The sequence below is a fragment of the Protopterus annectens genome, chromosome 11.part0 (assembly GCF_019279795.1).
Source record: "Protopterus annectens isolate FY-2018-M chromosome 11.part0, PAN1.0, whole genome shotgun sequence".
Classification (NCBI taxonomy): Eukaryota; Metazoa; Chordata; order Ceratodontiformes; family Protopteridae; genus Protopterus; species Protopterus annectens.
The window spans coordinates 952,506,836-952,521,263 of NC_056745.1; the positions used below are offsets into that span (position 1 = coordinate 952,506,836).

At 42.7% G+C, this 14,428-nt stretch overlaps 1 protein-coding gene across 4 annotated transcripts in view; it reads left to right on the forward strand.

Annotated features, from left to right (window-relative positions):
* TMEM243 (transmembrane protein 243) overlaps window positions 1–14,428 on the forward strand; it is a 248,159-nt gene that overhangs the window by 144,029 nt on the left and 89,702 nt on the right. For all 4 annotated transcript variants that reach the window (XM_044088342.1, XM_044088340.1, XM_044088341.1 and 1 more), the window contains exon 3: window positions 5,716–5,766. In XM_044088342.1, coding sequence (XP_043944277.1) covers window positions 5,716–5,766 — 51 coding nt within the window. The remainder of the gene's footprint in view (window positions 1–5,715; window positions 5,767–14,428) is intronic.

Consider the following 14,428-nt stretch of genomic DNA (forward strand, 5'->3'; position numbering starts at 1 on the left):
CCTAATGTATATTGTGCTGCTGTTCCCTTGCAAATTGCTTTTCCAGTCTCTCTCCCAATCCTTTCTAACCTCCTCTGATACTATTCTTATAGTTATCATGCAATATTTTATATGGTCTACTAATTATTCCTTTAACAGCAGCTTCTGTTCTAGATTCTACTAAAAACTCTACTTGTTCTGGCCTTTCATTTAGGACCCCCTATGTCTTTCCTTTTGCTTATACTGTGATATTAATTCTTGATGGGGAAAGCAATCTGTAACCTGCAGTCCAAATAAATTCTTGGCATCTTCCCATTCTGTTGTTCCCTCTTTAGTTATTTGCTCCAAATACCTTGGTGCCTTTGCCAGTTATCTCCAATAAATTCTAGCTCCCTCTTGCCTTTTGTCTGTATTCCTAATTACAGTCATCCCTATCGGCAGAATCTCCTTTCTCCATTCCCATGTTGGCTTAGTTCTTAGAATACTGCTACTTTATGAATGTAGTATTCAGTTTGATTATTATTAAAGCTCTGTATCCAAAATCCCAGTCTTTCCTTTTTCTTGAGCTTCTCCCCATTCTGTTATCTTCATCACTTTGAGTTGTAGGTTTCTGCTTGTGCTGTATATAGGCGCCTTAACTGTGTAGCCCTGAAATACCCCTTCATATCGGGTAATCCAGTCCGCCTTGTTCTGTTGGAAGTATAAACATATCCCACTTGACTTGACTCCGATAAAATCCTTAAGCTATTAATTGCTATCCACAATTTCTCCTTTGGTTCAGGATAATTTGCCTGACCTGTGTACAAGGTTAAAGAAACTAAAAACATTTTAACTGCTTTTATCTTACTATTGATATCCATATAACAAAGCTTCCAATTTCTCAGTGCCACACTGGAATCCTTTTTACTCCATCCTCCTAAATATTTCATTTTAGCATGTTCCCATAAATGTGTGTGTATTGAACCAGTTTCTGTGTGTGCATAATTTACCGCTATTGCCTTTGTTTTAGCTTCGTTAACTTTGTATCACAAAAAGATTAGAAACTCTCAGTGTTCTACAATACTGTAATGTCGTTTTCTGGTTTTGTCAGGTATATCTGCAAATAGATCCAGTTTTTCTTGTCTACTATACCAGTTGTATAATTTCCAAGTCCTTTATTTTCTTTGTCATTTGTTCTAAATAGAATACAAATAATGAAGGGTCAAAAGGACAGCCCTGCCTGGTTCCTCTGCTCAAGCAGAAATTATCAGAAAATAATCCACTCATTTAAATGTTCACTTCTGATCCCTCATGTATTCTCCTAATCAGCCTTATAATTTTGTCTGGCAATGTAAAGACTTCCATTGTCATGCTCATAAAGTCCCAGCTTACTCTGTGAAATGTTTTCTCTGCATCAAGACCCACCAGCAACAGTGGCATTTCCTGCTTTCCTCTGGATCATCAATGTTCGTTAATGTTATCCAATGTATGTCTTCCCACCACAAAACCACATTTATCCAGATCTGTCTATTTTGGCATCACTTTTGCCATTCTTTTAGCCATTATATACGTAAACACTTCATAGTCATGGTTTAGTATTAAAATGAGCCTGTATGAAACAAGATCTGTTGGATCTTTACCCTGTTTAGTTATTATAGCTACCACCGCTTTCTTCCCGGATGTTGGTACTTCTCTTAAAATACTGTTAAACAAAACGTTCCAGATCTTTTAGTTTTTTTTTCTCTCCTAGCTTCCAAACTTCTACAGGAGTACCATCTATTCTTGGGGACTTTCTGTAGATTGGATATACATCACTTTTATTTCCTCTCCTTCTATCTCTCCTTTTATACTAACTGTTAGTAATTGAGCCTTGTCTACCTCTAATTTTGCATATTGAATTCTTCCATAAACATTTCCATTTGTGCCTTTTCTTGATTTCCATATTTCTCTGCTTTATTTAGACTTTTCATAGAATTTCCAGAATATTTCTAATTTCTACAGGATCTCTTACCTTCCTTGTTATAGGCTCCCTAAGCTTGTCGACAGCCCTTTCTACTTTCTGTTGCCTGAGTCATTGTGCTAAATGTTTTTGTGCTCTAAAGTTACTATCAAAAAACAGTTGCTTAACAGTAAACTTCCTAAACCCATGCATATTATCGAGGTAATCCCTTATTTTCTGTTTAGCATTCTGCAGTTGCTCCTTTTGTTCTGTGAGATTCTGCCCTATTTTGCAGTACTCTAACATTGATAAATATGTAGAGGGGATTGAGAAGTACCTCTAAATTGCTACCTTTTTAACCACATCTCCCTTTCTCTTATTTCCACCTTATTTTTAAACTCCACTTTAATTTTATACCACTCCCTAGGTATATTTTCAGAAGAAATTTGTATCTCTTGTAATATCTCCTGAAAAATTTCCACGATCAATTCATCAATTCCCCTTTTCAGCAGATAGGTGGGAAAGCACCAGTGTCTTTTTTTTTTTTCATTATCCTGTGTTTTTATTTTAGTTTTTAGCACATGATCCAAAATGGTTGAGTGCATATCAAGACCTTCAATTAAATGCACATATTTCTGTGAAATGTAAACTCCTAGCCTAGCTCAGTTTTTGTATCTTGGGGAATATGTAAAGTCACTCCAAACTCCTAGTACTGAATTCACATATTCCATGCCAACATTTTCGTAATTTTCTTCAAACAATCTATTCTCCTTTGTTATATTTTCCTTTCTGGGTACCAAGACCCATCTTCACTGTTTCAAGTCTAATTCCAGTCCCCACCTAAAAGGAATATTCCTTGCTGAAAGCTGATTATGGTTATTTCTCCCAGAATTTTCTTAAACTCCATTATAGCAGTTTTAGGTGGAATGTAAACACATGCCAGTGTAATTCTCCTCCCTAGCCAGTAGCCCCTTAGTACTACAAATCTAACATTATCTTTTATCTTCTATTACTAGTTGGAACTCCTCTTGCAATTAATATAGAAATACTTCCCTTCCTTTGTCCCAGGTATTCGGTCGAATAACCATCTTGAAAATCTTTCTTCATCAAATTCACATGTTCACTTCTTTCCAAGTGTCTCATGTAGCATAGCTATTTGCACTCTACATTTTTTAATATAATTCACTATTTCTTTTTTGTATTTTTCTTTCAGTGTCAGTGGGGTATTGGATATTACAGAAAGCATCATTGTATTTCCACCTTTTATGTAACAGCTTTTTGGCTTAATGTCAGTTTCTAGCGTTTGTGTTGCATGCATACACTGTTTGACGGAGTGATCTTTTATACAGTTTCATATCCATTTGAGCCCGTCGTATCTTACAAAACTTTGTTTTTATTGAAAGCCCACAATAAAACCTATTAACACACACAACTGTGTACATCTTCCAATATTTAAGTTTTACCTTCCTAATAGCAACAAATGTTCCAAACTGACGGCCCTCACTCAGAGACCCGAGTTAATCTAAAAGAAAGGTAGTCTCTGCTAAGACTCATAGCGCAGCCTATGCTTCAACCAAGTGCTGTCTGGTTTCGTCTTATCCTTGTAGCACTCCCAGCTTACACACACACAAATGCTTTCAGAGAACATTATCTGTTGGCCATTTCTCTTTATCAAATTGTCTCCTGGAGACATGAGGATCCGGTACAGAATTGCTAATGAACATATATTTATTTGCTCGGAAAAATTATTATATTTTTTATTTACTTGCTTTCACTTAAGTTATTACTAGGACAAGCTAAGGGCCTCAATCCAGTCATTCCCCTTTGCAAGAGTGACAGAAAGCACATTCATTTGACTTTTGTCATGCTCTTTTAACCAGACTTTTCTTCCTTTTATATATTGCAGTGCCTACATTTTTTTTAGAAACTACAAGAAGAAAAGGGAGAAGGAACAAACGCCAGTTTAAATTGGTATCCCCATTACATTTAACACAACTGAGAACTTTACTTTATAGCATGCAAAGAAAATCCTGCACTATAAAAATGGGACCATTAAGAAAACATTTACTTAGTTTACTTTCTCCCTCCTAAATATTTCTGAACATTAATAACATGAAGTAAGGCATATGCTTTAGAGTCCCTACAAATTTAACAAAGTCCAAAAGAGTCCAGTATTTACAGATTTTCTTCTGTCATATTTCTAAAATATAATTATCTTCTTGAGCAGTCTGCTGTTCAGCCAGTCTCTTTCTTCATTTCGACATTTGACTTTTGCAGTTTTATCACCTCATCTGAATATCTGTTTAAAGCTTCTTCCATGTTTTTTCCATCCCTTTTGTCATTTGAGTTTATTATACTCCAGTGTTTCGTTTATTTTAATCATGTCTCTGTGCAGTTCTCTTGTACTTTTTAGGTTGATAGAAGTAATGTCTAGAGCTTGCACTCCTTTTTTGCTTTTCCTGGTCAGTGTTCCCTCACATTTTGTAGCTAACTTTCCTTTGGGTCTTTATTTTTTTCCTGGCATCCAGGCAGTGCACGTACTACCCAGTTACTGAAATTTACCCAGAAATGTAAATCCAGTGGCTTTCTTTCATAAGTGTTTCACACAGGGAGAGCTAGAATTAAACTTATGTGCAACCATCTTGGGAGTGCTCTGTCAGTCTCCATTTGTTTAATTTCTGCATTAAATTGTTAATCAGTTGGAAAAAATGTGAGCATCTAATATAAGAGAACCATTTCTGCTTGTCAGGAAAAACAGGCAACAGTTTAGTAGAAGAAAAATGCTAACAGGCTACCTTTTGCTTCTAGAAGTTGGAAGATGCATTATGTGGCATTAAAATCTGCAAATTAGTTATGCAGACTGTCTGGTATCCACATTAGGGGGGCTTGTGAGAATGTTTCCCTAGGAGAAATTGAAAGTGAAAAAGAATAATGTCCCTTTAACCTTCCCTTTCTATTTTACCTCTGTGTAGTGTTAATTACTTTGTGCTTTCACCAATTTCAGGTTGTATGCTTTATTATCATCGGTAGGTACTAGACTATTGGCCCAAGGGCCTACGTAAGCCTAGCCAACAAGGTTCCCTGGTTTACGCCACCAAAGTTATTTTCCTGTGCCACTGTCGAGCAGAGACAGAAGTGATCCTGGGGTGTATTTCCTATTTCCCATCCACTCAAGGTTTTCCTTCAAGAGTGCTAATGAAGAACTTTGCTTGACATAGATGGGTAGCCTGTTCCAGAGTATGGGAAGTCTCTGAGACAGGAATCTATCCCTCCAGCACGTTCTGTTTATTGTGGTGACTAGGTTTAGGTCCCTAGAGCGTGTAGCTTGGAGGGATTGGGATTTCTTTTGGTGTAGCATGTCCAACAGCTCTGGGTTTGACACAGCTTTATATGTTAAGCAGAGATCACGTCGGAGTAGGCAGATACTTGAATAATTGAATTTTAAATCATTCAGCCTGCTTATGTGTTTCCCATTTTTATTTCTGCTTATGGTTTGACTGGTATTTGTTATGGTATTCTGTAATAATTTTTGTTGGTAATTCTCTTATTATAACTGCATTTTGCATATTGGATCTTTATGCACCTGGCCTTCATGGAAAATGTTACTGAGCTGAACAATCATTCATGAAAATATAAACTGTAATTGTGTTTCTTTTCTTTTAATGCATGTGCCTTATACAAATCTTTTAATTTACTTGTGTATTCTTTTGTCTGTGTATATTAGTAGGAACTTTTATTTCTTGTTCATCTATTTGAGTTCTGTCTTAGTAGCTAACCTCCCCAATGTGAACTGATTGTGATGCATGTTTCTATTTCAGGATCGAATTATCAGTTTGATTTTAGGTGGAATAACTGCTATACTTTTTCTGGTAAGTGTAATACTTTCATTACATTCTTACAAAGCAACACAGATTTGTTCAATTTATACTTTTCTAAAATTATATATTGGAATACTAATCGCTAAAACAAAAATGAACATAAGTTAACTTGGGATTAACTAGTGAACACTACAACAGTGCACAATACATGCAAGTATATTTAAATATCCTGGCCTGTGTCTTGTGTGCCACACGGCATGGCAGGCATGTAGTGAACTTGGCAACAGATGATGTTAAGTTGTCAATCTCGCCTTCATTCTTGCTGGATGGGTTCGGAGCCGATCCTCGGCTCCGACTCGGCACTTGCTAAGCTCGAGAGTCACTTTTACCAGCTCGAGGCAGCCCCATATCCCATGATGCAAGGCGGTAATTACCCAGATCTCGTCTGCCGCTTCGCTAATGAGGTCATCCTTTTTACCAGCTCCTGGTAAGTGATTTTTTTCTTGCTATTTGTAAGGTTTTAGGTGTCTCAAAACTCTAATTTTTAGTCTTTATATCCCTTCCGTGTACTTTATTCACTTAGCTCCATACCCATTTCCCTTTAGTTCACTTAGTCATAGTTTCAGTGTTTCGGGCCTTGGGCCTTTCCCACCCTCACAGTTCCTGTCAGGACTTCTCTCAGGTGTGTGTGTGTGTGTGTGTGTGTGTTGTATCACAGTTATAATAATAACTAATTTATTGGTTATTAATAATATTTTTAGTTGTTAGTGTCTGTTTGGTCTGGTGTGTGTGTGTGTGTGTGTGTGTGTGTGTGTGTGTGTGTGTGTGTGTGTGTGTGTGTTAGGACTGAGACATGTCCAAAGATACTAGGGTCTCAGGTTTCAAGAAGTGTGACTCGTGCTGTCAGAAGATGTCTCTGACAGACGGTCACACTTTTTATTGCTTGGGACCCCTACACCTGCAGGACTCCTGTGCTATATGTCATTCTTTCAGCCAGAGAGTCCTGCAGGAACGTAGGAATAAGTTGATCCTCAGGGGTCTTCTTAAACCAGAGAGCTCGTCGGCTCCGGGAAGCCCTCCAAGCCTCCCAAGACCCAGGCTTCGGTGTCCAAGTCTGTGGTCTTGGATGTTCTTCATCTCACATTGCTGCAGTCCTTACATATGGGTAGTCCGCTGTCCTCTGTCGGCCCGAATACCAAAGTATTAGGCTGACGTCGGTCAAGGCGCTTAAAACTGACATCAGGGCGTCAGGGTACAAAAGCGCATGACCGACGTCATATCCTCAGTCTTTTTTGCCGCATGGTCCGATGCAGAAGCAGCGTTGCAAGTGCCGTTCGGCGTTCTGAAATTTTTCGAGTTCGGAGTTTCAGACCGAATCCAAGTTGGCTAAGTACCCCGTTGGGGAATATTTTGGTTTTTTCTTGCCTCAGTGTATTACCGGATGTCAGAAAAAGTGAATAATTGTATTTCTTGTGGGAAACAGATACCGCATAGGGATTATCATTCTTTGTGCATTCCTTGTTTGGGGCCTGAGCACGGCGTAGTGGTGTCGCTTTTGTGCTAGGTTCAATAAGCGCACTATTAAGCGAAGGTTAGGTTGTGCTAGGCTGGTCTTCGGGAAGCGGTGCAATTATAATATGCCGTCGGATTCTCCGGCCCGCTTCAAGAAGCGCAAAGACAAAACAGTTAAACCCAGGCAAGATGAGTCGTCCGTTCGGACGCCGGTTCTTTAGAGGCTTCAGTGGAACCGGTGGTTCTGTCTGAGACTTCTCTGGAGTCTCAGGGGGAGACTTTGATTTTGCAGGATGTGGCCTCTCAAGAGGCAGGTCAGGCTGAAGGGGCTTCTCAGGTTACTGTACTCCCTCCCTTCCCAGGGTGGTTAGGCCCTCTCCTTCTGTTTCCAAGGCTTCTCCCAGAGGCAGGCCAGGTTTAGCTTCTGTTGGTGTCACTCCTAGTTCAGCAGGGTCTGTGCCTAAGAAGCACATGCTTAAAATGGCAGAAGATTTGATTACTCTGATTAGAGGTTCTTTGCCCCCTCCTGATAAGAGGCCTAGGGTGGAGCCAGAGTTGGGAAGTTTTGAACAGGCTTGGATGTTTCAGAGTCTTGACTGAAGACTTGCAGGAGTACTCTCCTTATTCTGATTCTGATGCAGAAGATTCCACTCCTTCTGCTTCTCCTCCAGAGGATTTTTCTTTTTCAGAGGCACTTCATTCTATGAGGGAACATTTTAAGTGGGAAGGTCAGGACTTCTCTGATTCACGGAAAAGGCTTAGGGAATTTTTGCTTTTACCTCAACATAGGCCCTTAGCTATACCCCCTGTTCTGGATGTTGTGCAAGATGTGTTTTCAGAGGCTTCTCTTAATCCTGATTCTCTGCCTCCTGCGCCTGTTAAACCGGATAGGTATTACAGGGTGCCTGAGGCTCATAAATATCTTTATAAGAGTCCTAGGGCGGACCCAGAAACTATTAGTCAGGGACCTAAGGGTGTCAGGGCCTCTGTTGTAAAAAATCCGGTTCCTCTAGATAAGGAGGCCAGAGCTTTGGATAGATGGGGAAAGAAGGTCTATACATCTTCTACCTTAGCAATGAGGGCTTTGAATTGCCAGTTTCATATGTTGAAATATCAAAACTTTCTTCTTTCTCAATTGAAATCTAAGGTGGATGCTCTGGCAGAAGGCATTGAGTGTAAAGAATTACAAGATTTAGTGCATGTCTCTGAACAGGTGGGTAAGCATTCTTTACAATGTGGTTTTGATGCTGTGCAGGCCTCGTCTAGGGTGGCTGCCACTGGTTCAGTTCTTCGCAGGCACGCCTGGCTGAAGGATCAGAATTTATCTGACCATGTTAAGACAAGGATTTTGGATGCTCCTTTGCAGTCTGAAGTGTTTGGTCCACCTGTGGAGTCAGTCTTGAAGAAAATGGAAGACAAGGCTAAGTCTATGCAGACTGTTAAAGATTTTTTGTAAGTTCAGCCTCCGAAGTTTAGTAGGAATTGGCCTGCTAAGGGGTGGACGTATCCTTCTTATGATTCTCAGTCTAGGGGTAGATCTAGACGTGGTAGGGGCAGAGCTCAGAGTTCCTTCAGACCTAGAACAGGGAGTTCACCTGCACAATCTTCGAGTGAGGGCAGGGGCCAGTCCTTTCGTAAACAGGCCCAATGACCTACTTTTTCAGCTGCCAGATCCCTCTTGCCTGGCAGCACCTTTGGGAGGACGGTTGGCACTCTTAAAGGAAAATTGGATTTTAATTACCCAGGACAAATGGGTATTGGATATCATACACCAAGGTTACAAGTTTTATTTCCATACCTTGCCTCCTTTCAAAGGCATGCCAGACGTTCCTCCTCAGCAAAGACTAGAGGCTCACAACCAAATTTCTCTACTGCTTCAAATAGGAGCTATACAACCGGTCCCTCTGCCAGAAGTGGGCCTAGGATTTTATTCTTGCCTGTTTCTAGTACCAAAGAAAGGGAACACGTGGAGACCAATTTTGGATTTATCTCTCCTCAACACATATCTGGACATTCCCAAGTTCAAAATGTTGACGTTACAACAGCTTTTACCTCTGCTGGGCAAAGATCACTGGATGGTGACTCTGGATCTCAAGGAGGCTTACCTTCATGTTCCTATCAGGCCCAGTTGCAGGAAGTATCTGCGTTTTCGGGCTGGGACTTTTCATTATCAGTTCTCTGCATTGCCCTTTGGCTTACCTACTGCGCCCAGAGTGTTCACGAAGGTTCTGGCTCCAGTGGTAGCTTTCTTCAGGCTAAGAGGAATACAAATCTATCCTTTTTTGGACGATTGCCTGATTCTGGCTCAAGGAAAGGACGAACTTCATCATTTACAGTATGTGATGGCAGTGTTAAGATGCCTAGGGTATTCTGTGAACTTAATAGTCCAGTCTAGTACCTTCTCAGGACATGTGCTTTCTGGGTGTGAGACTGAATACAGCATCTCAGATGGCCTTTTTGACCCCGGACAAACAAAAGAATCTTTCTCTTTATTTCCATCAATTGTCTCGTCAGTCCAGGCTGACTGCAAGGACAGTCCTTCAAGCCTTGGGGTTCATGGCATCTTGTATTCTGGTACTTCCCAATGCCAGACTGCATATGAGGAAGCTACAATGGTATCTCAAAAATGTATGGACACAACACTGCCAAGATATGGACACTGTCATTCAGATAATACCTTGCATTCAAAAGGAATTTTTGTGGTGGGCTCAGGAATGTCACCTAAACAAGGGACTCTCTGTGGCCCGACCAGAGGCGAGTCAGATTCTAACGACAGATGCCTCAGACAAAGCTTGGGGAGCTAATCTAAATGGAAAATGAGTACAAGACACGTGGCCTGCCAGACTTCAACATTTACATATCAACTTGAAGGAGATGTTAGCAGTCCAATTTGCATTGATAGCTTTCAAGGATTTACTTCTTCCGGGGCAGGTGTTGATTCAAACAGACAACACAACTGTCATGTGGGACATCAACAAGCAAGGGGGGACTCATTCATACCCTCTATGCAGACAAGCAATGATTTTGTGGGAGACTGCTCTCAGTTTACAGCTAAATCTTCAGGCAAGGTTTCTGCCAGGAGCACAGAACTCCTTAGCAGATGTGTTGAGCAGACAAATTATGGATCCCCACGAGTGGAAATTGGATCCTCATGTATTTCAGAAATTGACAGTGTTATGGGGAACTCCAGACATAGATCTGTTCGCTTCTCCACTAAATTACCAGTTGCCAAAGTTTTGCACAAAAAGGTTTCATCCCACAGCTTGGAAAGTGGATGCTCTCTCATTCAATTGGAGCAATCTTCACGTGTATGCCTTTCCACCACTGCCTCTCCTCCCAAAGGTACTCCTGAAGGTCAGACAGGACAAGCCAACCATGATTTTAATAGCTCCGGATTGGCCTCGACAGCACTGGTACCCATTACTGAGAAGTCTGGCAGGAGCCTCCATGGCCTTTGCCTTCGATTCCACACCTGCTGTCTCAGGAGAACAGTCATTTACTCAATGTCAAACTTCACTCTCTGCATCTAACAGCCTGGCATATTCTGTTTTAAACCCTGGAGGGTCTCCGCTTCCACAACAAGTTTTGAATGTTATTTTGGAGGCCAGAAGGCCTAGTACTAGGAAAGTTTACGCAGACAAATGGAGGAGATTTTTAATTTGGAGTACAGCTAAGGATTTTGATGTTTCTAAACCTAATTTAAGTGTTGCTCTTCAATACCTTACTGAGTTATTGGATAAAGGTTTGTCCTTCTCCTCTATTAAGGTTCATGCTGCAGCAATTTCTGCTCATTATGACTGTGACCCACCATTATTTTCTCATCCTTTGTTTAAGCAATTCCTTAGAGGGGCAAAGAATATAAGACCCCCACGTAGAGCTCCTACTCCTGCTTGGGATCTCAATTTTGTGTTGGAGAAGCTCACTCTACAACCTTTTGAGCCTGCAGCTACTGCCGAGTTGAAATATTTATCATGGAAGACTGCTTTTTTGTTGGCCATTACCTCTGCAAGAAGGGTTTCTGAATTACAGGCCCTTATGGCGGTTGAGCCTTTCTTAATTTTCCACAAGGATAGGGTGTCTTTGCGTACTAACCCTTCCTTTATGCCTAAAGTGGTTTCTAGTGTGGCTTTAAACCAAACTATTCATTTGCCTACTTTTTATGCAAACCCCAAAATAAAGGGGAGAAGATTTTGCACACTTTGGATATACACAGACAGTTGCGATATTATTTGAGCAGAACTAAAGGGTTCAGGCAGTCTCAGCAGTTGTTTGTTTCATTTGCTTTGGGTTCTCAGGGCAAACCTGTTTCAAAACAAACTATTTCTAAGTGGATTGGTTTTTGTATTGCTTTCTGTTATTCCCATCATGGTAAGGAGATTCCAGCTGGGATTAGGCCTCATTCCACTAGGGCTACTGCCACTTCTACAGCTTTAAGGGGGGTGGCTACTAAAGATATTTTGGAGGCAGCTACTTGGAGTTCAGTGCATACTTTCTCTAAGCATTACCACCTTCCACTTTATTCTAAATCTAGGGCTGAATTTGCCACTGCAATTTTACAGGGCATTTTGGCAGCTCCTAATGCTTTATAGTTTTGCCATCCTCCCTTACCTCTGCTTTGGGATTCTACCCATATGTAAGAACTGCAGCAATGTGAGATGAAGAACATAGTACAGTTTTGTACCTACCATAAATGTAGATGTTCGAAGATCCACATTGCTGCAGTCCAATTTACCCTCCCTCCTTCCCCTCTGTAGTTAGAGGTGGTTGTGTGGTTTGGGTTGTAAATTTTGTAAAGACGGTTTGTGCAGGGGTGGTTGGTGGTTCTTTGCTGTTTTTTGGCTTTGGCCTTTCTTTTTAGGGCCTTCTGACATCTGGGGCAAGAAAAGACTGAGGATATGACGTCGGTCATGCGCTTTTGTACCCTGACGTCCTGATGTCAGTTTTAAGCGCCTTGACCGACGTCAGCCTAATACTTTGGTATTCGGGCCGACCGAGGACAGCGGACTACCCATATGTAAGGACTGCAGCAATGTGGATCTTCGAACATCTACATTTATGGTAGGTACAAAACTGTACTTTTCTACTCCACCGGAGTAGACTTCGGCTCCGTCCGGAGCCGATCTTTCCTTGTTAGAAGCTTCAGTACCGGCGCCGATAGCCTGGCTTCGGCACCTGTCGGCTCTGTCTGGAGCTGACACCCTAGTGTCGAAGCATGTCTCTGCTCCGGCTGGAGCCGAGATATTTTTGCCTCCTCTCAGAGCCGACAAGTTGTCGGCTCCGCCTGGAGCCGAACGTTCTTTGGCTCCGTCCAAGAAGAGGTCTAGATCTCCTCCTTTGGAATCTATACACGCTGCTCCAGCCTCTCCCTTGCTTTCGGAGCGGAGCCATCAGAAGCCGATCATCGAGGTCTTCCAGGCTCTCAGACCATGACTTAGAGAGAGTGGTGAGCAGGCTATTAAAATCACAGGCACTAGCCCAGATGCTCCATAGCCAGTCTCATCAGACGTCAGCTGTTCTACACCCCCCTGAGATTCCTCCTTCGACTCTCCTACAGAGTTTGGAGCCAGAGATTATTGGTACCATGACTGTTGCTGCTTTGGAGCCGATACCACACCTTTTGGCTCCGTCGTCCTCGACTTCTATCTCTTCCTTGAGACCTTCCTTGGAGGGATCCGGGCGTCGGGCTTCCCTGGTCGGCTCCGAGGGGGCGAGTGGCATTGGACCCTTGTCCGACCCCATTCTCCCTCTCGGGGCTTTGGCCTTGGTGAGCTCGGCCCCGACATCTGCTTCGGAGCCTTCCCTTTCGGTGAGACCAGGGATCCCTGTTTCTTCAGAGCGGGATCTCTCTGCCCTCCCTGGAAGGGGAGCCTTCGAGGTGATGAGTGTGCTAGCCCCAGAGCTTAGCCAGCAGTCGGTTCCTTTAGCTCCTCCCTCTATGGTGCCTGTAGATGCCTCTTCCCGCTCTCTTGCTCCCGGACCCAGAGATCCATTGCCCCAGGTTTCCCCATTGGGAAGGACTTCCTCTTCCAAGGTTTCTCCTGATCCTTCAGGTGAACCCCCGCGTAAGAGGACCTGTAAGAGGAAGCGTTTAGACTCCGCTGAGTCTACAACATCAGATACCGATTTAGATGAGTCGGAGGGGTCCCCAAGATCTCCCTCTGAGGATGTCTCCTTTTCAGACATCCTTGAACTCCTGAAACAGAGGGGGAACTGGCCCTCCATTAATCCCTCCGAGGATGAATTGGTATACCTGGAGACTTTTGGATCTCGACCCTCCACCTCCTGGGTGTCTCCGCCTTTCGACCCCCTCATGGAAGTCATAGCTCGAAAGGCGTGGGCATCTCCTGATTCGGTGGAACCAGTCCCCAGGAGACCTTCAAAGTTTATTACGGCCCCCGCTGAAAAGCAGATCTGAAGTAGGAGATTCATTTGTCTGCAACCTGTGGGTTATGGATCCGATATCGGATCCGAACTGGCATGGTTTACCAGCTATGGATCCAAGCTCTCAGCTCCTCCCCTCACCCATAATGCCCTGCCCTACCCTCATGACCTCAGATCTCGTTTGCCGCGCATGGTGACCAGATTGTTTTTTCCAGCTCTCCAGCTAAGTGATAGATTCAGTGTTAAAATTGTAAAATTTTGTGAATTTTTTGGTTAATTTGTGTGAAAGTGTAGGTTTCCCTCTTGTATTACTTTTTTTTTTGAGTTTAATCTAAAATTTATATCCCTCCCCTCGCTGGTAGCGTAGTGTGTGTGTGTTGGGCCTGTGAGTGAGTTTTGTTTAGTTACTTTACCTTAGTTATTGTAACTTTTTTGTTAGCTTGGGATGTCTGAGCAGCCCAAGGCTATTTTCTCTAAATGCTCTGAGTGTGGCCATAAGCTTTCCCCAGCTGATGGCCACACTCGGTGTGTTAGATGCCTGGGGGTTGAACACCTCACATCTGGATGTTCCATTTGTGCAGGGTTCAACCCCAGGGCATTGAAGGAGCGGAGGTCCAAGCTTGTTTTGGAGGGCCTTTTGCCGCCGGACACTGCTCCGACCTCCGCTCCTTTGGGGGTAACCGTCACCACGGTTATTCCCTCTCCGGCTCCCCCTCCTCCTCCTGGGACTCAACCTCCCGCTTCTGGTTCGGAGGAGAGGGATGCTAGAAAAAGAGACCGGAGGGAGAAGCACCATAAGCGGCGGGCCGAGACCTGTGTT